This window comes from Aethalodelphis obliquidens, unplaced genomic scaffold (genome assembly GCF_003676395.1).
Source record: "Aethalodelphis obliquidens isolate GAN/ISIS:26980383/991018 unplaced genomic scaffold, ASM367639v1 scaffold43, whole genome shotgun sequence".
NCBI lineage: Eukaryota > Metazoa > Chordata > Mammalia > Artiodactyla > Delphinidae > Aethalodelphis > Aethalodelphis obliquidens.
The window spans coordinates 4,622,901-4,647,203 of record NW_020837987.1 but is presented as its reverse complement, the minus strand read 5'-3'; the positions used below and the strand labels follow the sequence as shown (position 1 = coordinate 4,647,203).

The following is a 24,303-nucleotide window of genomic DNA, read 5'->3' as shown; positions in this document are numbered from 1 at the left end:
GGCTTAAAAAAAAAAGCAATACCATCTAGGAATGAACCCAGAAATAGATTCAGTAAATGTAGAGGCCTGCATCCAGGATGCCCACTGGCAGCACTGACTATAAGCACCAACCTGCAAGTAACCCACATGTCCTGTATGAAGGGCTTCATTTAAAAAATTACACAGGGGGCTTCCCTGGTGGCGCAGTGGTTGAGAGTCTGCCTGCCGATGCAGGGGACACGGGTTCGTGCCCCGGTCCGGGAAGATCCCACATGCCGCGGAGCGGCTGGGCCCGTGAGCCATGGCCGCTGAGCCTGCGCATCCGGAGCCTATGCTCTGCAACGGGAGAGGCCACAACAGTGAGAGGCCGGCGTACGGCAAAAAAAACACACACACACACACACAAAAAGGAAAAAAAAATTACACAAGAACATCTCACAATCACTTGAAAGTTCAAGGTAGAGCTAGCACATTTCATCAAGCCTAAACTCTCATCGCTATAAATCCCATCATTTTATATATGCTAAGAAAAACTCTGCCAGCTAACGATGACCTGCCATGGCACGGCATATTCCACTTTCAGGCTCCCTCAAGGCGCTTTCCCGTCTCACTTCTCTGCCTCAGTCCATCTGGGACACACATCACACCTGGAACAAGCCTCTTTGCATCCTTTTCTCTCCTTTCACTTTTTCTAGAAGTTACCCATATTTAAGATCCACTGTTTCGATGACACCATCTTAGGCCCCTTTAGTTCCTATGGAGCCTTTCCTGAGCTCCTGCAGCCTCCACTGCCATTACTCATCATTAGCTCTGTGTGTCTTCCCTTTCCAGATGAATTGTAAGCACACAGAGAGATTGGACACATCTTCACATTCACTTTGGTGTAAAACACAGGGCCATAACACTACCACCACCAAAAAAACCCACACCTGCCGGGAACTGTTCTAAGGACTTCACAAATATTAACTCCCTTAAGCCTCACTATAACCCCAGGAGGTAGGTACTATTACTTCACCCATTTTCAGACAGGGTAAATTGAGGTAAAGAGAGGCTATATGATTTAGAGGTTAGTGACCAGTTAAGTGGTAGAGGCAGGACTTGAGTCCAAGCAGTCTGGATATAGTCCTTGCCCTTAAACTCTATGCTACATTCCCTCTCTAAGTGACTGCTATGTATATAGCAGGCATTTAGATTTTAATTCCTATTACTTTTTCATTGAAAATACACATACACAGTGGAAAAAATTCGTATTGTACAAAAGAGTATGCAAGAAAAAGCCAGGTCAGTCTAACAGCCTAGATTTCTGGGGCCTCATCCCAAAGGCAATCACTCTTTCTTTTCTATCATTCGAGAATTGTTTTTCTGCACTTAGAAACCTATTTCATGTGTATCCCCCCTCTCTTTTTTTTTTTACACAAATGGGCACATATACACATTGTCTTGCATCTTGCCTTTTTCATTGAAATGATATTTCTCTGAGTTTGATGCATATCTGCACCTATGCTGCTTTTATTCAGTTGTAAGACACATATTTTCACACTTTAAAGATGATTTCATGAAGTCAGAGAATCTTGGTGGGCTTGGACTTCATCAGGAAACAGAAGTCACAAAAGGCTTTTAAACGTACAGCAGATGTCAAGGGTTAGCCCTGTAGCAATGTGCAGGCTGAATCGAGGAAACATCCAACATGTCATTTCTCTTATAATAGTAAATAGCTACATCAGAGGGTTGTTATGAGGACCAAACAAGGTATTATACACAAAGCACTTCACACCAAACCTGGCTAGCACAGTGAGTCGAAGGGATGAACATAGCACCTGACACACTGTTATGCCCAATAAGTTAGAGACTGTTATTAATTATATCTTCAAAAGCTGGCCCCACTTTCCAATCTCATTTCCCTCTACTCCCCTATTCATATCTATCCACCCTTCAGCCTAAATCTCCTGCAACTCACATACCTCAAACTTGCTCAGCTCTATACCTTTACAGCCGTCATGGCCCTGCCTAAAAGTCCTCTCCCCTTCCTGTGGTGCTGGACTCACCAATTCCCACAGTACTCAGCTCAAGCACAGCCTTCACCTGACAGTCTTCCCTAACAACTGCAGCTGGATTCTCTGAACAAGCAGTTTGGGAAGAGCCTATCTGTCATGACTTCCCACCTTCTGGTTCTCAGCTCTGGTTCCCAGTGCACCCAGGAGCAAGTAGGTTCAGGGGGACTGATTCAGGCTATCTAAGCTCAAAAGGTGAATGATGTATTAACCAGAAGGCCAGTCACAAAGTTTATAAATAATGATGAGAGCTAACACCTATTGAGCTCTTACCGGGGGCCAGGCAGCAAAGAGGAAGGTGCTACTATTATCCCCATTCCTCGGATGGGGAACCAGAGAGGTTAGCCAGCAACTCAAGTCCAGGATCTGACCCAGGAGTCTGGATGCAGACCACTCTCGACAGGAAATCTCCATGTGAAACCATGTTCTAATCAAAGGGCATTAGGATCATGGAAGCAAAGCAAAGGAAAGATTCTCTCCACCAGAGGCATCAACAGAGATGCACCCATCTGTCTGGAAGAGCAAAGGCCCAGTGAAGGACTGCACAGAGCTCCTCTGGCCCAGGTCCCCAGAAGGTACTACAGACACATCACCCAATTCTTCTCTTGGACCCACCACCCCAATTTCCATAGACATCATCCCAACCCTCTCCTTCTAGAATCAAAATCTTTCTTCTGAGGATATAAAATTAAGCATCTGGCCACAAACACATTCCAATCATGCCTTCCTAGGGTTATAGCTGGGTCATTTTGGTTGAACTTAAAAGTTTTCCCTGAAATTCTCAAAACTACATTTACAAAATGTCTCTTGGCTTGTATCTATTCTACAGATAGCTGATTTGACATTTATTCTGATTTCATTCTCAGATGATCATTGATTCATTCAACAAATACTTAATTGTTCCCCAAACACTGCGTTCTAGGCCCTGGAGATAGCAGCAGTGAACAAGACAGGCAAGATCTCTAAAACCTGTCTCCTGCTTCTAGGCACTTATGATACTTGATGGCAACTGCTTATTTGGTTTTCTTTCCTAGGCTGTGCCTTCCAGCTCTGTATTCCAATCCTCCAGTACAGTAACTGGCCTATACTGTAAATACTGCAGAAATGTGAGATAACTAAATTCATTGGGTCTCATTTTTCTAATCCAGGGTGGGATCAAATTATGTCTGAAGCCCCTCAGAGCAAAGGTACAAGTTTAAATCAAATTGTAGGAATAGAAAGCAAATGGCAATAGAACCCAAATCAAGAAGGAAGAAGAGGGAATTCCCTGGCGGTCCAGTGGTTAAGACTCCTCGCTTCCACTGCAGGGGGCGGGGGTTCAATCCCTGGTTGGGGAACTAAGATCCTGCATGCCGCATGGCACAGCCAAAAAAAAGAAGGAAGAAGAGTTGTGGTAAGTCAGCTGGTAAGAACTTTAGAGTCATGAAGGACAGGCCACCTTGGGAAGCAATGAAGGGCTTCATCACCTGCAGAAAGTATGGCCTCAGAAACATGTCCAGGGGTCAGTTAGAGGAAGAGAAAGAAATTACTTGCATCAAAGTCTGAGCTGGGGTCACCGACTGGAAAGAGGATGAGGGGGTGAAATGGGTCTCTACCTAGAAGTCACATGCTGGACAAGTGGGAAGGAGCATGCATTGGGGGAAAGAGGTAGAGATATTAAGCTGGGCCTTAGAAAATGCTTCCAGGCAGATGTGGGAAGAAGAGAAGCAGCAAAGACAAGTGAAAAAGCACAGTCACAAAGTTAAGCTAATGATCACAATAGCTTAAGTCAAGAAGGCCAACCAAGAGGAGATGCACAACAGCAAGAAAGTGTGGCTCACCATGCCAAATACTTATGGTCAAGGTCAAGGGAAATGAGAAAGCAGCAGCCACTGCATCTATCAATCAGAGGACCCTCAGGAGGACAGTTTCATTATGGATAAAGACATTTGAAGCACAACCCCTGAAACATTCAGGCTCTTGGTGAACTTAGAACTAAGAGAAAATGGCATCCTGCTTTTTCTGTAACTCCAAAAAAGCAATTCCTTATTCAAACCAACATTCTCTCTCCACCTTGGAAGGTCATCATTTTCCACTAAGCAGAAAGTCACAGGAGGGAAAAGGAGAGAGTGGACACTCAACTCATGTGATGCCCCAGTCCACTAACTCTCAGAAACAATCATTTTCCTATAGACTTGTTAGACTCGCTTGACAAAAAGCTGCTGGTGTATTAGGCTTCGGGTTTTCAACAGAATAAACACTTAGTAAAATTTTCAGCAGAATCATGTGCAACTTGTTTAAAAATTTTTAAAGAGGATGCTTAAAACATGTCGTCTTCCAAAAATCCAGAGATAATTTTAGATTGAAAAATCTAGGCTTGCCAAGGGAATCTGAGAACTTTTCTATCTTGGTCTCCAATGCTAACCTACGTATTCGTGTGCAAAAATAGAGGAAGATTAGAATCTCAAATGCCAGACTGAAAAGTTGCCACAACAAACCTGAACTCTTCATATGGAGTTTGTTATCTTGTCAGCAAGACAGCAAATGAAACAGCAATAACTAAACTTTTTTTTACTTCAAGAGAAAAAAGTCTCAAACATGAAATACATCCTGGACTTGCAAAGGAAAATGATTTTTAAAAAAGATATTGTGAATGGAATTATAAAACAGCATACACAAAATCTAAATATCAAATCTGTAAGTAGTCCTTTACAAACACAAACTTAGAACTTTAGGTCTAAAATATGATAAAACAGCAATTACAGTTTTTTCAGTAAAGTTGGGAAAATTAACCTATTTGGAAAATAACTTCATATCTTCAACCAAAACCAAATTTTAAGTAAATTTAAAACAGCTAAAAGTAAAAATAAAACCATGAAATGAGAAACAAATATGGATGGATGTTATGAATATTGGAATGGAGCATAATTTTTGAAGTGTCAACAAAGGAAAAATACTACTATGTATTTTTTAAATGAATGTTACCTTTGACCTCATTTGTAAATTTAACCCAAAACAACAATCAGACAAATCCTTTTGGCAGAACTGTCTATCTTGTGACGAATTAGAAACAATCTACATGTTAACTTGGTATACGTTGGCTTGGTTAACTTATGATATACAATGGTACATTATGAAGTCCATAGAAGTGATAATATCTGTATTTATTGATATCACCAAAATGTTAGCAATGGCTGTCACTGAGCGGTAGGTTGGTGGATGACTGTCACTTTAAAAAGTATTGTCACAACACTTTTTGTGCTGTCTTGAATGTGAAGAAAGGAGAATGAGTTGCTTTTATAATGGGGGCAAGGAGCGGAAACAAGCTATTTTCAAATTAACCCCCCCCCCCCCCCAAGCTGAGTATTTATCTGGCAAAATTTGTGAGGAGAATAAACAAAATTCTTATCATGCCAACCAGGCATGCTTCTTTCCTCGCACCGCGCGGAGCAGGAAGACACACCCCTGACCCTACGCTCGCCCCTCAGCCGTGGGTCCTTCATCCTCAGCCCCGGCCCTCCGGCGGTCCCTGCGGAACCTCCCCTGGCCCGACTGCGCCAGCGGGCTCAGCGGGGCCGGAAAATCGTGTTCCTCGGGGCCCGGCCCGGCGGGGAAGGTGCGCGCAGCCGACCGGCAGCCGCGGGGCGGCGTGAGGGCCGCGTCCCTAGGCAGTCCCGGTAGACCCCGGGACCCACAGGCCGCCGTCCCTCCGCTAACTGCTCGGCGGGCTTCCGGGAGCGGGTCCCGGCGCCAGCCCGACCTCCCCGGCTCCGGCGGCCCGAGGAGCGCCCCCCGCCCTTCCTGCCCCGCGTCCGCGGGGTCCCCGCCGCGCCCCCGGTCTCAGGCACGAGCCAGGAGGCCCCTCCAGGCTTCCGTCCGGTCAGCCAGCGCTCCCAGAGCCCGGCGTCCTCCACAGCGGACGGGCAAGGGGCGGGAGCCGACGGCCCTGAGCCCTGCGGCCCCAAGCGGAGCGGCACCCCGCGAGCTCGTCCAGTCACCAGCCCCGGCCGCGGCCCACCACCCACCCACCACCCCCTGAGCCCGCCCGCCTGCGCCAGGCAGCACTTGCTCGCGCCCGCTCCTCACCTGCGACGCGCCCCGGCCCCCAGCTCACCGCCCGAACCGGCTGTGTACACCGGAAGTGACGTCTCCGGGCAGGCCCCGCCCCCGCCCCAGGCGGACGCCGGGTGGCTGCAGACCAAGCGGCTAGGAGCGGTCCCCAACCATTCCCTGCGCGAGCGGGGCGGGGAGGGCCCTGCGCCCCCTTGCCTAGGGACGGAGGACCTCCAAATGGGACAGCCAGGGCGGGGGTTGAGGACCGGTGGCCAGAGTCCGCAGGGCCACCCTGGTTCTCCACTGTGACTTAGCCTCCGGGCGGGAGGGGTCAGCTGTGTCCTCACAGACTTACTATGAAAATTAATTACTGAAGAATTGAGCACTTACTAGATGCCAGGTCCTCGCAGGAGCTGTAGGAAGTGGATAATGCCCTCTCCCTCATACGTTTATTCTCTAGTGGTGGAAACAATCATTGTTATAAATGCGCTTGATGGTATAGTGCCAATTGCGACAAGCGGTAGGAGGGGAAAGTGGAAGAGGGAGGGAGAGCGTCCCTTGACCTAGTGAAGGAGGGTTATCAGGGAATTCTTCGCTCAGGAAAAGAGCAGGAGTTGAGGTCCTAAGAGGGAGAGGAGTGGGGAAAAGAAAAAGTTGAAGAAGCAGGGAGGAAAGGACATTATGGCAGAAGTAACAGCAGGTGTCTTTGGTGGCTTTGTGTTCAAGAAACGAAGGTAGTGAGAAAGTCTTACCTGAGAGCAAGGGGTGATTTTACCATACTTGTGGGTTTAAAGGGATTACTTGGGCTACATTGTGGAGAAGGACTAGAGAGGAGAGGCAGGAGTGGATGTAGACTTGTATGCCCATGTTCATAGCAGCATTACGCATAAAAGTCAAAAAGGTGGAAGCAACCCAAGTGTCCATCGATATATGAATGGATAAACAAAATGTGGTATATCCATACAAAGGAATATATTCAGCCTTAAAAAGGAAGGGAATTCTGACACATGCTACAAATGGATGAACCGTGAAGACATTACACTAAGTGAAAGAAGCCAGTCACAGAAAGATATATTCTATAATTCCACTTATATGAAGTACCTAGAGTAGTCAAGTTCACAGAGACAAAGTAGAATGGTAGTTTCCAGGGACTGGGAGGAGGGGCGCATGGGGAGTTTGTAATTAATGGGTACAGAATTTTGGGTTGGAAAGATGAAAAAGTTCTGGAGATGGATGTGGTGATGATTGCACAACAATGTGAATGTACTTAATGCCACAAAACTGTACATTTAAACATGGTTAAAATGGGGGACTTCCCTGGTGGCGCAGTGGTTAAGAATCCGCCTGCCAATGCAGGGGACACGGGTTTGAGCCCTGGTCCGGGAAGATCCCACATGCCATGGAGCAACTAAGCCCGTGGGCCACGACTACTGAGCCTGCGCTCTAGAGCCCGTGCACCACAACTACTGAAGCCTGTGTGCCTAGAGCCTGTGCTCTGCAACGAGAGAAGCCACCACGATGAGAAGACCACGCACCACAACGAAGAGTAACCCCTGCTTGCCGCAACTAGAGAAAGCCCCCGAGCAGCAATGAGGACCTAATGCTGCCAAAAAAAGAAATTGGTTAAAACGGTAAATTTTATGTATATTTTACCATGATAGATAGATGGATGGATAGATGGTATGTAGATAGATGTAGAGATTGGTTAGTAGTCTATTTCAGTTGTCCAAGCAAAAGATGATCCTGATGTAAACCAGGACCTCCACATTTTTTTGTTCTTGAACATCTATCAGGAAAAATGTTTGAATATCGTCCATATTTATTTTACTTATAAATTATATGCACTACACTACTAATATACTATTTACATAATGGAACATACATTAAAAGAATTTTAAAAGATAAGTCTTAAATTCTAATATTTTCTTCCTCTACCCCAATAGATTGCCTTCTGACATTAGTAGCTGTGTGAATCTCATTTTGAAAGCCATTCACAGACTATGGTAGTGGCAGTGGGGAATAAAGTCAGTGGTTGAACTAGACATGGAGGGTTGGAAAGAGGAGGGAATCCTAAATCTCTCCCGGGTCTCTGGGATGAGCCATTGGAGTGGTGACACACAGTGCTGGGAAGCTCCTGAAGACCACATTTGGAAGGGAGGAAGACAGGAAGAAGGCCATGAGTGCCGTTGTGAACATGACATCAAAGAAGAGGCACCAAGTAGGCAGTTGGGGCTGGAGGTCTGGAGCTTGGGCTTAGGGGGCTGTTGAAGCTGTCACTGGGAGATGTCACTGGGGCTTAGGGGGCTGTTGAAGATGTCACTGGGGCTTAGGGGGCTGTTGAAGCTGTGGGTAGGAGCTGAAGGTGGGTGTAGATTGAGGGAAGACTTTTTTGTGGTTGGTTTTTTAAGGTGGAAGAAACTTAAACATGTTTCAATGTCAGAGAGGAAGATCCAGTTGACAAAAAGAGACTGAATATACAGGAGAAAGAGGATGTGATTCATCTTGTGAGGTTCTGAAAAGGCTGGAGGGGGTCTAAAATGCTTGGCCATGGGTTTGCCTGAGGCTGCAGTAAAGAGTGAGGGGAACTTGCAGACAGAGGTGTGAGGAGAGTGAGAAAGGTCTGAATGCGGAAAGGAAAAATGTGGTAGAATTTCCAAATTGTACTGAGGATCTATTTCAGGTCGATAGAGCCTTCTCTCATATTAACTGCCTTGCCCCAGCAGCTTTCAGGTAAAAGTAAGAAGATGGAGAAAGGCTTCACCTGGGGGTTGAATAACAGAGAGAGGGGTGAGTGTTACTGACATAACAAGCTGTGGAACCCAACTACAGGAGAAGGGATGTGACGTGGAAGAGGACAGCTGGGTTGGAGGAAGTGTTCCCGGGTACTGGTGTCATCGTACCTATGTAGGCTGGAAAAGGGATCAGAGATGATGGTGCCCGGCTTCTGAGTGGGCCAAGTGTGGCTCCTGCAGTCTCAGGACAAGCCCATCTCTTCTTTTCTTTTTGGCATGCGGGATCTTGGTTCCCTGACCAGGGATCGAACCCGCCGCCCCTGAAGTGGAAGCACCGAGTCTTAGCCACTGGACCACCAGGGAAGTCCCAGGACAAGCCTATCTCTTGTTTGGAGGTTCTCCTAGCTCCTAATACAGGCCCCTCCAAGCCTCTAGTGGCCATGCCTAGAGGTACCTGATAAACACTGGATGGGGGCTTTAAAAGGGCCCCCTGGCAGGCTCTGACCTGCACACCCAACCACCGTTGCTCACTTCACTCCAAGCTTCATGGTCCCAGAGTAATGTGCTGGAAACCACTCATGCCTGGCACCATCTGGGCCCTTCTCTAGACTTCAGTCCAGGACCAGGAGGTTCCAGAGACCTATTCAGCCATGCATACAGTTTGGGTTTTTTTTTTAATTTTTTTGACCGTGCTGCGTGGCATGAGGGATCTTAGTTCCCTGACCAGGGATTGAACCTGCACCCCCTGCACTGACAGCGCGGATTCTTAACCCCTGCACCGCCAGGGAAGTCCCATGTGCGCTTCCTATTGGAACTCAGTATGGACATTGCCAACCTTGGGGCCCCTTTGGTGGCGTCTGTGGTGCTCTGAGCACCAGGCTGTCTTGGACCTCTCAGACTTACCTGAGGACATCTTGTATTGTGGATAAATCAAGTCTGGTTTGTGAGCACATCTATAACTATCATACCCACCTCCTAGAGCTTTGAACTATTTTCGTTCATCAAACGCACATACATATGGAGAGGAAAGGAAAAAACATCCATGTAGCCACCACACAGGTTTGAGACATTTGTCACTTCATATCACCTCTTTATTCCAAGCTCCCTTACACCAGAGTGCCCAAAAAGAGGATGGAGCCCACAGGTCTAGAGGTGGAGGCTGGACCTTCCTGGAGCCCCCATGTCCTCAGGTACAGAAGCTTTGATTCAGCTCTGCAGAGAGGTCTACGGTTAGAGACTCATGCACAGGGGGATGGGATGGTGCCTCAGAGACCACCAGACAGACACCTCAACTTGCCCCTCGGGAAGCCAAGAAGGCCCAGGCCAGGAAACAAAGGCCTCTCCCTGAATCCACCTGCCCTCCTGTGTATTGTTTAAAGGCAAAGTTGGAGCCAGACCCCATGGAAGCGATGGGAGCCTCGGAGGTTGTTCTCCGGCAGGAGTGAGCAGAACAGGGTTTCAGGAGCTCCTCAGTGACCCAAGAGCACTGTGTTAGTGAGATGGGCCAGAGGTGCACCTTGGCCTTGACCTGAGGTGCCTCCCCTTGTTGAGAAAAACAAAGCTGGTTTTCTACGTCTAGCTTTTATGAGGGTTTCACATTCCTAACATCAGCAGAGCTGTAGAATAGGAGCATCCCACAGAGAGGGGCTCATAAGGGATTAGAGAAATGATTTTCTTAAACAGCCGAAGTTATTACTGTTGGCTTGTGTGCTCTTTATGCAGTCAAAGCCAGGGCTTCCAGGCTGGGCTTTTACCTGTTGGCTTTAGTGGGCACGTCTGAAAGAAGAGCGTTCAGGGAAGAGGTTTTCACAGCCAGCCGAGTGTTCTTGGTGGTGATGGTCGTGGGGAGGGGGTGGGCAGGGGCAACGGGGTTGAGTTTGGAGAGTAACTTTTCTCCTTTACCTTACTGGTCTCGCTTGGGCAGAATGTGAAAGCTGCAAGATGGGCTGTGAGCCCCAGGAAGGGTAGCTGCATTCCAGAATCCACAGGATTTGGGAGCCAGTCTGGAGAGGGCTGGCCAGACATTCTGGGCACAGAGCAACTGGCTGGCTGCTGAGTACGGAGAGACCTGGGGCAAGGCCAGTCTAGTCTATTGGGTGGTGCGCCCCAGGCAGGAAAGGGGGTGAGGGCAGCATGGGTCATGTGCCAAAGGGGAGACTTCTGCCCCAGTGTCCAGGTCGTCTCCCTGAGGAAGTCGCTCCTCACCCCTCCCTTTCCCCGTAACCATTTGAGCATCCTGTTGTTCTTTCTCCATTTCCACCCTCCACTGGCTGGAAATGGCTGTGCTGTGGCCAAGAAGCCTTTGCCAGGCTGAGCCGTCTGCTTCTGTCTCACCCCCACCTCTCAGATCCCAGGTTGCCTTTGACCCTTCTGAGGGTCTGGGGCTGGCCAGAGGCCTGGGAGATCCCTGATGGGTGGGCTGGACCCCAGGATTCCAGGCCCCTTCCCCTGCAACCAGGACAGGATGCCTGGTACCACCTTAGGGAACACGTAAGATACGTGCAGGCAGGGGGAGCTGCTGGGGGACTCCCTGAGGGCTCTCCAGGGTGAGGTGAAGCAGAAGGGGCTGGATGTGTGTGGGGTGGGGGAGGGGGAGCTGCTGGATGCAGTAGGGACCGCCCTAGAGGCTGTGCATACCACAGTTATCAGCTGTGAAGGTCTGCACGAGGGAGACGGATATTTTCCAGGACTCACACACTGTCAGGGATCCAAGGACTTATGACCAGGAAAGGAAAGAAAGGTGTACTGGGGAGGGAACCAGGCAAGGTTCTAGTGCTGGTGGAGCCAGAAGGGCTGCACAGCTTGAGGTCAAGTTATCCTGAAAACCAGAGGGAGCTCCAGTCCATTCTATAGCTGACATACAGCCAAGGTCCGGCTCTCCTCAGGTTCCAGTATGTCGACCTGGTGATGGGCACCACCCTAGCTCAGAAGGTCTATGCTGTGGTCTTGGTCCAGAAAGAGGTGTCTCCCAAGAACTGCGGGAGGGTAGTTTGCAGAGTTGATTCTGTGGCCTTGTAAAGAGTTCAAACTTGAACACTTGGAGTTCTGAACAATTAAATTTATGAGCATCCCCTCAGATTTGTAAATCTACAAGGGGGCCAAGACGGAGGGGCATGAGTCCCCCAGATGGGTCCATCTCGCTGAAGAAACCAGAACTCTGTCCCCTTTCCTGAATGTGGGTGGACTCTCCTTTTGGTTATCAAAATGTAATAACCCCAACTCATTGTCACTGAAACAAGAGCGGATTTATTAGCCCAAACAAAAAGAGCACTGTAGCCACTAGAATGGCTGTCCTTGGCAGCAGTCCTGATGCCTGGGAGTAACTTACAGACTGCCACCCTGTAGCTTGTCTGCTCCCGCTAGGCTCAGTGGGAAGGAGCGCCTCAGGGGCTGTGTTGTTTCTTCCGTTTCTTCAACACATCACGTCAGAGTCCTCCGACCCGACGACTTTGAACTTGTTTAGGCCTCCAGAGACTTTTACACGTGGTTGCCCCTAGTTGCGGTTCATTTAGGGCATCTCAATTGGGTCTTCAATTTGTAGCAAGCAGGGACAGTAAAGCTGCCACTGGTTGAGTTTCCGGTGTCAATGTTGACTTGACAACCTTGGGCACTGGTCACAGAGCCTGGACTCCCTCCCAAGAGATCTGGGATACTCAGCTCATGTTATTTATTTATTTATTTGGTTACGTCAGGTCTTAGTTGCAGCAGGCGGGCTACTTAGTTGAGGCTCTCCGGCTCCTTAGTTGTGGCATGCAAACTCTTAGTTGTGGCATGCATGTGGGATCTAGTTCCCGGACCAGGGATTGAACCCGGGCCCCCTGCATTGGGAGCACAGTCTCAACCATTGCACCACCAGGGAAGTCCCCTCAGCTCATGTTTGATGTAGGTGCTGGGTGGTAGGACCACACAGATCAGACTCCTGTTCTCAGACAGCTGGCTGCCTCCCATGTGGAATTTGGGGCACCCGGTGTTCCAGCCAGGTAGGAGACCAGTGTGTGTGAGTGGTGAACAGTGAAAGGGGTTTCTCCCCACTCACTCCACAGGGAGAAATGGGCTCGGGGCCCAGACCTCTAGTTTTCTCACTGCTCAGCAATGTTGTGCCTAACCTTAACCCTAAGCCACACAGCAGCCAAATATTCATGCTTTCCATTTAGGGGCAAAACTGGGCAGAACCAAATAACATTTTAGAGCCAAGTTACTAGAAATATTTGAGAAAAGGCTGAGTTTATAAACTAAAATTTGGCTCTTAACCTACAATGATTTCATTGCCATGAAACATTGCTGTTAAAGTGCAAAATAATGAACCATGCTCACTCTGCACTGCAACAAATGAGTCTGGGCAGCTCTATCCAGTTCTGAGACTACAATGAGGCTCTCAGAAGGAGCTGATGAAACTAAAAGCCACCTTTGACTTATAAGCCAACACTTATAAGAATCACCAAGGAGGGAATTCCCTGGTGATTCCAGCGGTTAGGACTTGGCGCTTTCACTGCTGGGGCCCGAAAAAAAAAAAAAAAAAAAGGAGATTGGGCTTACTGAAAGGGAGTTAGGTTGCCTTAAACATATATGGAGAACCCTGAAAGTGAAACTTTATCTCACATAAAGCCTGTCAGATCAGTAAGAAGAAATGAGATTACTTCTCAAAAATCCTGTGATCTCATCAAATTAGCAATTTCCACATCTGCACAGGCATAGTCACAGGCAAATCCAAGAGAACCATGAGTCCAGAAGCTGTCACAAGCTTGGTCCCCTCTCAGGACAGGTCTCTGGTTGTGGGGCTCTTTAAGTTGTTTGAAAGCATGGGTCATGGACCTCCTCTTCCAGGAAGCCTTCTCTGAAATCCCTAACGCTATATTTTCCCAGTCATCGTATTTATCTCACAAAACAGTTAAGTTTTGCCCCTCCTGGACTGGGAACTTCTATGATATTCATCTCATACCCAACTGTATCTCCAGCACTTGGCACCGCATAGAGCAAACAGCAGGCATTCATAAAGTAACTTGCTCACTTATTCAACAAGTTTCTAAGCACCCACCAGGGGCCAGGCATGGTGCCAGGTACTGGGAATGGAGTGGTGAATAAGACAAAAGTGATCCTTCCCCAAACAAAAATGACAAAGGTAAAACATAGACATGCAAGCATAGTGAGGACATGTTGCACTGAAGAAAAATAGTCAAGGAGAACTTAACACATTCTGGAAGGTCCTGAAAATGTAATGTTTAAAATGACATTTGAAGAATGAGAAGCAATTAGTTGGGGAAGAGACCTCCAGGTGAAAGGAATTGCAAAGGCCTTTGGAATTTGACTCATTTTGGAATTTGGAACTAAGGGAAAGCTAAGGGTAGTTCCCCAGGGACTAGATCATATAAGGCAGGCTGGGAAGGATGAAACTCTTTCTTAAGAGAAACAGGAAATCACTGGAGAGTTTGAGGCAAAAATTTGTGTTTCCATAGCGCTGGGGTGGGGAGGGCAGAGGCAGAGGGATTTCTCAAGACACTCAGGGGTCTCTGTGTGGTCTCAGAGGGCAGAGCAATGGAGAGAATCTAAGGTCCCCTTCCATATATCTTTTATCTTGATGTTTAATTTACATAAAATACACAGGTCTTAAGTGCACAGTTCAAATTTTCACTTACGTACTGTGCCCACCCCCCCAATCAAGATATAAATACTTCAGCAGGCCCTGCCTCCTCCAAATATAACTACTAAACTCCATCACCAAGGTCAGTTTTGCCTGTTTTTGAGTTTCATGTAAATGTGATCATACAGTATATACTCTTCTGTGTCTGGTTTCTTTCACTTATCATGATGTCTGTGAGATTTATTAATGTCGTGTAGAGCAAGTTTTTTTTTTTTCCACTGTACTCCATTGATAAAATACCACTATTTATTCATTCTACTGTTGTTGGACATTTATCTCCAGGTTTTGGCTATTATGACTTACACTATGAGCATTCTTACATGTCTTTTGGTGGACATAAGCCAATCACTTCTACTGAGTATGTACCCAACAGTGAAACTGCTGGGCCATAACTATACATATTTGGCTTTAGTAGATCCTGCCCATTAGTTTTCCAAAATGGTTATACCGATTTACACTCCTCCCATTAACGTGTGGAACGCTCAGTTCATCCATGTCCTCACCAACACTTCACATTATGGTCTTTATTTTTTTTTTCTGGCTGCGCGGCTTGTGGGCTCTTAGTTCCTTAACCAGGGATCGAACCTGTGCCCCCTGCAGTGGAAGCATGGAGTCTTAACCACTGGACCGCCAGGGAAGTGCCAACATCATGGGTCTTTAATGGCATCTCATTGTGGGTTTTTTTTTCTTTTGGCGGCACCCCTCAGCTTGGGGATATTAGTTCCCCAACTAGGGATGGAACCTGGGCCCCAGCAGTAAAAGTGCAGAGTCCTAACCACTGGACTGCCAGGGAATTCCCTCCTTGTGGTTTTAATTTGCATTTTTTGATGACAAAAAGTATTAAACACCTTTTCATACGTTTATTAGGTATTTATTAGACAGAACTTATTGTCTGTTCAAGATTTTTAAAATTGAATTGTTGGTCCTTTAAAAAAAACTGACTTGTAATTCTTTACATATTCTGGATTATGAGCTCTCTGATGGCTAATATTCCATAATGCAAGTATCTTCTCCCAGGCTGTGGCTCCCATTTTCACTCTCTTGATATCTTTTGATAAAACAAATTTTTAGTCTTAATGAAGTCCAATTTCTCTTTCATGGTTATCACTTTTTTCATAGTTATCACTTTTTGTGTCTTCTTCACCTACTCCAAGGCCTTGCATATATGTCCTTATTTTTTCTCAGAAATATTTTGTAGCTTTGTAGTTTCCAGTGTAGAGGTCTTGCACATCCTTCATTAGATTGCTAGATATTTGATTTTTTGGCAGGGTACTATTATAAATGGTAATATTTTAACTTTTCATTTTCTAATTACTTGTTGCTTGTGCATAGAAGCAAGCAATTTCTGTAGCTGTTGATAACTCACCTATTAATTGCAGCAGTTTGTAGATAGGTTTGGATTTTATACATACCCCACTGTGTCATGTTAAAAATGATAGTTTTCTTTTTCCCAATCTTTATACCTTTATTTCTTTTTCATTCCTTATTGCACTAGCTAGGACAGCCAATACAATGCTGAATATAAGTGATGCTAATTGACACCAGTCACGAGAGGAGTGTTCAACATTTCACCATTACATGTAATGTACGTTATATTACATGTACATTTTTTGTAAAAGTCTTTTATTAGATTAGGAAGTTCTCATCTATTCCCAATTTCCTGAGTTTTTAAAATCTCTTTTTGAAAGGCTGAAGACTGTGTGCACACCCAGTTTGTTCATGGGGTGTGTAGAGAGGATCCAATGTGAAAAGATGTCAGCCTGCTCCATTAGGTGCCCTGGGACTCATGCCAGCAATTTTTGGGATACTGCCAGCCTTTCCACCAACAGTCTCTGTGGCTCATCATTGCCAGGTCATCTGTAGCTGGCTGTTACAGACATTACTTGCACCCACTAGTATTGGTTCTATACTTCCCTGCCTCCTTAAGTGAGAACAAGGGAAGTTTAAGTTGGGATAATGCAAAAATGAGCATGTCTGACAGTTCCTTTCTATTCCTGGGAAAAGAAAAAGCAGCTATCTTCTGACTGTGCTAGGAATAGACACCAGGACAGTGGCCTATCTCCGTTCAATGGAAGTCTGAAGACTGCAGGATTTCCAGATTTAAACCAAGTAGCAGCTGAAAGAAAAAAGTAAGCTGGCTTAGACACTAGGTATGTTTTGAGTATAAGTCATGACCTGGGATGATGAAAGCTGCAGAGAAAATCCATTGACAGTCTGGAAACCAGACATAGAGAGGCATCTGACCAGGAACACATCCAGGGAGAGGAGATAAGAAGTATGGACAGGCTTGGCATTTCTTGCTTTGTCAAGAAGCCCTTTAGATACTTGCAGAGAATAGGCCTGAGGTTCTGATCATTCACAACTACAGATAAACCCAGTGCCAGGTTACAAGCAGCTCCAAGGCCTAGTCCCTGTGGGAGCTGAGCTGGATCTCCAGGCTGTCTGGAGCAGTAGCAGTGCTGGACACAAATTCACTGCTGCTGAACACCAGCTAGCCACAGAACCAGAGGTGCGCTGCTGCCCTGCTAGCTCGCAGCCCTGCGACTTATTTTTACATCGTGACTCGGAGGCCTAGACCAGGACTGAGGCCTTGGGGAGGGAGAGGCCCTGCTTAGGGGTTGGCTCTTGCGACCAGCATGGGTCTGGCTGTTTGACACCATGATCACATCCATTTCAGACCGTAGTTGCAGTGATACCATTTCCAGTAGGACACAATCTCTTGAGGCCTCCATATTACATGCCTTCTCTAAGACACGTGATATAACCTGGCAGTCAGACTTGTATTCCCAAAAATTCATTCTGGCTACTGCATAGAAAATGAATTGGCAGAGTGTAGTATGGGTGGAGGGTGACCAACGAAGAGGTTATTACAGTAGTACAGGCAAGAGTTGATGGTGCTGGACTTCCCTGGTGGCGCAGTGGTTAAGAATCCGCCTGCCAATGCAGGGGACATGGGTGCAAGCCCTGGTCTGGGAAGATCCCACATGCCTCTGAGCAACTAAGCCCACATGCCACAACTACTGAGCCTGCGCTCTAGAGCCTGTGTGCTACTACTGAAGCCCGCGCGCCTAGAGCCCATGCTCCGCAACAAGAGAAGCTACCGCAGTGAGAAGGCCCCGCACTGCAACGAAAAGTAGCCCCCGCTCGACACAACTAGAGAAAGCCCGCGCACAGCAACAAAGACCCATCGCGGTGGGGGGGTGGGGGTGTAAAACAAAAGGGTTGACGGTGCTTCACATTCGAGTAGAGGCAAATAGATTTCTGGTTCAAGACAGTAAACCAGGGCTTCCCTGGTGGTGCAGTGGTTGAGAGTCCACCTGCCGATGCAGGGGACACGGGTTCGTGCCCCGGTCCGGGAAGATCCCACATGCCGCGGAGCGGCTGGGCCCGTGAGCCATGGCCGCTGAGCCTGCGCAACGGGAGAGGCCACAACAGTGAGAGGCCCGCGTACCCCCCCCCAAAAAAAGACAGTAAATCAACTACAAATGTTCACCTTTTCCTTTAAGACTACATTAAATTGTCAGTAAATGACTAAGATGATATTTATAATATAAATAGAATTGGGCAGGGAGGAATCTGTGAGGTATTTTTTCAACAAATTTCTAGACTGATTAGAGCAGATGAAAGAAGTACGGTGACCCAGGGCAGAACAGAGGGTGCTGCCACCTGGACCACACCCGGGGGTGCCACTTGCCCGAAACTCTGAAATGCTGTAGACTCTGAAGCAGGAGGTACGACAGAGGGCAAGCGTGAGAAGGGGGCTTGAAAACAGGAAAACTAATCTAAGGTCTGTCTGCACAACAAGCAGTGAACAATCTTGTTTCTCACTGCAGTTAGAATGACCTATAATTAGACAACACACTCCTAGGAAAAACAAACAAGTACAAGGAAGACTCTTTCCTGCAGGTACAGTGTTTCTGTGGATCTGGAAACATTGGCACCTCTGAACAAGTCCTCAGAGACCTCAAAGATAATGATCACAACTTAGAGCATTTGTCAGATGACAAATCCTGGCCACACCCAGAGCTCCAGGGCAACTCTTCTGCTTCCTTCCAATAAGAGATAACCAAGAATTGTCAGATATTTGAATAAAGTCTACTACAGGAAGTCTACTACCAAGATTAACAACCTTGGTAAAAAAACTAAGAAACACAAAGCTTCGATTCAACAGGTTTTTTTTTCCTTATTTATTAAAAAAAATTTTCTGGCTGCACTGTGCGGCATGCAGGATCTTAGTTCCCTGAAGAGGGATCGAACCCGTGCCCCCTGCAGTGGAAGCGCAGAGTCTTAACCACTGGACCACCAGGGAAGTCCTTCTCAATTGGACAGCTTTAACATTTGAGTAAGAGGGAGATCTAGTGAAAGAACAGGGTGGGTAACATCAAAGAAGTTATCTAAGAAGTAATAAGAGAAAGAGCTAAAGGAAAGACACGAATCTTTAAGTCAAAAGGGTCTACATGGGAGTTCCCTGGTGGTCCAGTGGTTAGGATTCAGCGATTTCACTGCTGTGGCCCAGGTTCAATTCCTGGTCAGGGAACTCCCACAAGCCATGCCGCACCCCTCCCCCCCCCAAAAAAAGAGGAAAAAACACGTCATCTATCATGGGAAAAAAATCAAATTTGCATCAGACTTGGCACCACTGCATGTAAGATGAACAGTCAGCAATTGAGCTAAGAATGATTTTTATATTTTTAGAAGGTTGTTAAATAAAAAAAAAAAAAAAGAGGAAGATGTGACAGAGAACTTACTATCTGGCCCTGTTTAAGAAAGCTCCCTAAGTAAGAATTCTAACAAGAAAATGGAAAACATGCATCCAGGAAACTGTGACTCTAACCCAGGAGAGCAATGAAGAGAAATCCCAGGATCCTAAGTTTCCTGAAGATCTCGAAAGCAACATGTTTGTATAACCTTTCGCAGAATGGCGAAAGTTTATAGTACAATAGTCTCTAGGAAAAAAGGAGACTTCATAGACTAAATCAAATGTTAACAGTTTGGAAAAACTTTATTATATGATGAAGGCAACAAATACAAGCAAAAAAGAACATTCAGAAACTCCAGGAAAATCGAAAAGCTGTAGGGAAAATAATGGTCCAAGGAAAAAGTGGTCTAAATGAGATTTGAAAATTGGTGAGCTCAAGAAGAATGGAGTAGATTCCAATTAATAGAGGATATGAGAGAGAGCACAAGAGAACAAATACACACGTGCAAGAGCCAATCAGAAATTCTACAGATGGGCTTCCCTGGTGGTCCAGTGGTTAAGGCTCCACGCTCCCAGTGAAGGGGCATGGGTTTAATCCCCGGTCAGGGAATTAAGATCCCCCAGGCCGCTAGGTGCAGTCAAAAGAAAAAAAAAATTCTATGGAAAAATATTGTGAACAAAAACAAAACCAAGATAAAATACAAACTTCAGGATAGTGGTTTCCTTTTGGGTGAAGCAGAAATGGAATAGGGGAGTCGTAATACATAGATGCAGGTTGTTAGTAATGCTCTAGTTTTTGGGTTAAGTGACAGGTTCAGTTACTCATATTATGGGTCACACATCCTTTTGCATGTATTAAATGTGGAAAAGGAAAAAGATAAAGGAAAAACAATCTAAAAATTGAAAAAAGGCAAGGTCCAGTCACGAAGCAAATTAAAATGTAGATGATCTTAAGAAACTGATGGAATCCAGAAAAAGACAATCTATTTAATCTTGATCATAGTAATATACATTTTTGAAAGGTACAGTATTTATGGTTCTAGAACTGTAGAGAAGGCATATCACTTGGCTCTGTGCAGAAGAATTCTTATAAAATCATATCAGAATACTATTGGTTTTCAGCTTTTAAAGTCAATCAACATGTGAAAAAAAAGGCAATTTTTGGTGGTGGGAAGAATAAAACATTCTGTAAAAAGGAAACAGACAGGGTTTGTACTACTTGGCTCATCCATAAAAATTATTTACTTAGTTGTAATGAGTATTCCTAGCCGCAATTAAGTGTTACAGTAAGTATATTAAGAGGATACAGAGCAAGGATGTGTGAATTTCTGTGTGTGTGTATGGGGGGAATTAAGAGAGTAAATCTATATATCAGGAGGTCCGTAGTTGATAAACACATGAAAATAACAAAGTAAAGAACAGCTCACACAGGCTCTTCCTACTGACACATTAACAAAAGGGGGGACGTGGGTATGGTGCGCACACATATATACACACACGATCTGGAGAGGGACACTTTCTGGAAGAATACAGATAAACTGTTAATAGTATTTGTCTTTAAGGAAGAGACGTAGACAAACTCTATACTATTTTGTTTCATTTGTAGTAACTATGCACAGGTATTATTGAATTAAATAAAAACTTTTTTCCCTTAATAAAAAAAAAGAGCTCCTGTAAATAACCAAGAACACTAACATCAGAGGAGACAAATAAAGAATATTTATACAAAGTTCACAGAAAAGGAAATATTAATACCAAACTCATTTAACAATGTTCAACCTCCCTCAAAGTGAAATGCACGGGGTACTGAAATAATACTTTTCGTTCATCCGACTGGCAAACGTACTCAAAAGTTTGCTAATGCTGTACTGGTGACCATATAGGGTAATAAGCACCCTGAAAAACCAGGTGAAGCGTAAATTGCTATAATCTCTATCAAAAGGGACATAGGAATATTTATTAGAATTATGAAGTTATGTCTCCAGTTATCCAGAATCTCCAGTTATTAGTTTATCTTACAGATACATTCATCTATTTGTGAAATGACTCATGAAGGGTCATTCCAGCACTGCTTGGACTAGCAAAATTTGGAAACAACCTGGCTCCATGTGAAGAGGGTAACTGTAGGTCTGAGGGACAGTGAGAAAAGGGAAGCAGCTTTTCATTGGAAATCCTATTAAATTATTTTTTAACTGTTTGAATGCATACATTAAAGCCTCAGCCAGAGGAACAATCCACTGAGGAGACCAAACCACAAAGGCCTCTGCAGCAGATTCAGTACTGGAAGGCTAGGCTATTATGTTCTAACTATCAGGGAGCAGGGAGAACCACTCCGGGCTACTGCACTGGCTTCCTAACTGGCCTCCCTACTAACTTATTCTCAACACAGCAGCCAGAGATTCTTTTTATTTTTTTAAATTTATTTATTTATTTTAAATCCAAAGATGTGCATTTGGAAGAGATTCACTGACAGTTGTAGCAGAAGTGCCAATTTTTTGGGGGGGCTGCACCTCGAGGATTGTGGGATCTTAGTTCCTCACCCAGGGACCGAACCCAGACCCACAGCAGTGAAAGTGCTGAGTCCTAACCATTGGACCACCAGGGAATTCCCCAGAGATGATGATGATGATTTTTTAAAATATTTATTTATTTATTTTGGCTGCACCAGGTCTTAGTTGCAGCACACAGGATCTTCGTTGAGGCATGCGGACTCTTAGTTGCGGTATGCAGGCTTCTAAGTTGCGGCATGCGGGCTTCTTAGTTGCAGCATGCATGCGGGATCTAGTTCCTCAACCAGAGATCAAACCTGGGCCCCCTGCATTGGGAGTGTGGAGTCTTACCCACCGGACCACCAGCGAAGTCCCAGAGAATCTTTTAAAATGTAAGTCAGATTGTCACTCTTCCATTCAAAACCCTACAATTGCTTCCCATCTCGGAACAAATGACAATCATTACAGTGGACTCCACTATTCCTTCCCTGTCCAGTCTCCACTGACACTCTAACCTCACATTCTACAAGCCTCTCCTCCCTCACTCCACTCCAGCAATACTAGGTTCACTCCTGCTTCAGGGTCTTTGCAGCTAAAATTTCTTCTGCTTGAACATCCAATCAGCTTCTTGAGTCATTTCTCAAATGTCAGCTTCCTAACCTGTTTTAAATTCACGCAGCAATCCACCCTCAAGCCCACACACCCTTTCTTGTCCCCCGCTTCTTGGCTTTTTCTCCATAGAACTTAAGCATCTTTTTTTTGGCCACACTACACAGCTTGCAGGATCCTAGTTCCCCGACCAGGGACTGAACCAGGGCCCCTGCAGTGACAGTGCAGAGTCCTAACCACTAGACCTTCAGGGAATTCCCTTAAGCATCTTAACATACTTTATATAAATTTTACTCATTTCTCTCCTCCCAGAATACAAGCTCCAAGGTTTATTTTGTTCACTGTTGCTTACCCTGCAAATGAACTATATCTCTTCTACATAAGGGCTCAATAAAGATTTGTTGAATAGTTTCCCCTTTTCCACAGAAAATCAGTTAAAACTAAAAACAAAAGACTAGGGGTAGCAAGAGATGATTGATTGTTAGCATGACTGAGGGCTTTCATTATAAGCCTTTGTGAAGCATTTAGATTAAAATACATACATACACATCTCTTACCAAAATAATTAAACGTTTTAAAAATAAAAGAGGTATTAGATATATTGAGAAAGTAGAATTTGGGACTTCCCAGGGGCTTCCAATGCAAGGGACGCAGGTTTGATCCCTGGTCGGGCAACTAAGCCCACGCGCCACAACTACTGAGCCCGCGCGCTCTGGAGCCTGTGTGCTACAACTAGGAAGAAGCCTGCGCGCCACAACGAAAGATCCCACGTGCCACAATTAAGACCTGACGCAGCTAAAAATAAATAAATAAAATAAAAGTTAAAAAAAAAGAGAAAGAATTGATAGAAGTTGGTAACAGGCATGAAGCTGGTGCAGAACTGAAGATAAATGGAGTGTCAAAGGTGATTTCCACATTTCCAGCACAGTCGGGTTAGTAGGTGGTGTTACTACATAACTGGATCAAGAACACTGGAAGAAAAGCAGAGGGAAGATCATCACTTCAGTTTGGGGAACATTACATTTGAGAGGCTACTATAAGACCTTCAAGCACAGGTATCAAGAAGTCAGATCCAGGGACTTCCCTGGCGGTCCAGAGGTTAGGACTCAGCGCTTTCACTGCTGTGGCCCCAGGTTCAATCCCTGGTCGGGGAACTAAGATTCCACAAGCCTTGAGGCTCGGCCAAAGGAAAAGTCAGATCCAGACTCAGAAAAGATCTGTGCTAGATAAGTGAATGTGAGAATAACTCCACGTAGTTAAGGCCAGAGAGAGTATGCAGCTTAAAAAGAGGGGGGTGGTGGTGGTGGAAAGCAAACTTATCTGGCAGGAGAGGTAACAAGATCACGAAGTTGGTTTTCCCAGGGTGAGGCTTTTCCGGATGTGCTGACCCCTGTGATTTCCCCAAATGTGGGAAACTCCACTGCATAATTTGTGGTAGTGTTGTGTGTGGGGAGCAGCGGGGAGAAGGAAAAAAAGCTAAAGTTGAACCCTGAGGAACATTATTATTTCAAAATGGGGTGACTGACGAATTAGAATTGGGCAGACCGAGGATCTGGCAGCCAGGAAGACAAGAGTATTTTGAGAAGGGAGAGGCAGACTGCATGGAATGCTTCTGTAAAACAAGTAAGAGAGGAAAACTCTGAAAGGCTCACTGGAGATCATTAGTGACCTTACCAAGAACTGTTTTAGCGGTGTATGAAGTAGAACAAGTGGGTTAAGAAGTAAAAGGGAGATCAGGCATCTAGATAGTTCAAGAGCTAAGGAGGAACTGGTAGGATGTAGGATTCAAGGATAATTTTCCTAAAAAAAAGTCTAACATAATAAATGCTACATAGTTACAATTATAGGCATACTTCGTTTTATTGTGCTTTGCAGATATTGCATTTTTTACAAATGGGAAGTTCTGTGGCAACCCTGCATCAAGCAAGTCTATCGGCACCATTTTCCCAACAGCATTATTTTAAAATAAAGGTACGTACACTGTTTTGTAGGCATAATGCTATTATTGCACATTTAATAGACAAAAGTACAGTGTAAATCTAACTTTATATATACTAGGAAAGAAAAAAATTCG

General features: G+C 45.5%; 2 protein-coding genes, 1 non-coding gene and 1 pseudogene across 3 annotated transcripts in view; 1 reads left to right on the top strand and 3 right to left on the bottom strand.

The window, feature by feature from the left end:
• The window catches only part of GARRE1 (granule associated Rac and RHOG effector 1), an 82,367-nt gene extending 76,250 nt beyond the window's left edge, over positions 1-6,117 (bottom strand). Inside the window, exon 1 of the mRNA XM_027079364.1 lies at positions 6,096-6,117. The gene's annotated coding sequence lies outside the window, so the exon portion shown is untranslated. The remainder of the gene's footprint in view (positions 1-6,095) is intronic.
• Positions 6,118-15,277: 9,160 nt separating this feature from the next.
• Positions 15,278-24,303, bottom strand: part of LSM14A (LSM14A mRNA processing body assembly factor) — a 71,097-nt gene continuing 62,071 nt past the window's right edge. Inside the window, exon 10 of the mRNA XM_027079358.1 lies at positions 15,278-16,548. Within this exon, the coding sequence (XP_026935159.1) occupies positions 16,498-16,548 (51 nt within the window). The 3' untranslated portion in view covers positions 15,278-16,497. The remainder of the gene's footprint in view (positions 16,549-24,303) is intronic.
• TRNAD-GUC (transfer RNA aspartic acid (anticodon GUC)) lies at positions 22,412-22,483 on the bottom strand. Its single transcript has one exon. It is a non-coding gene; the product is annotated as a tRNA-Asp (tRNA).
• On the top strand, positions 23,542-23,688 carry LOC113606291 (uncharacterized; annotated as a pseudogene).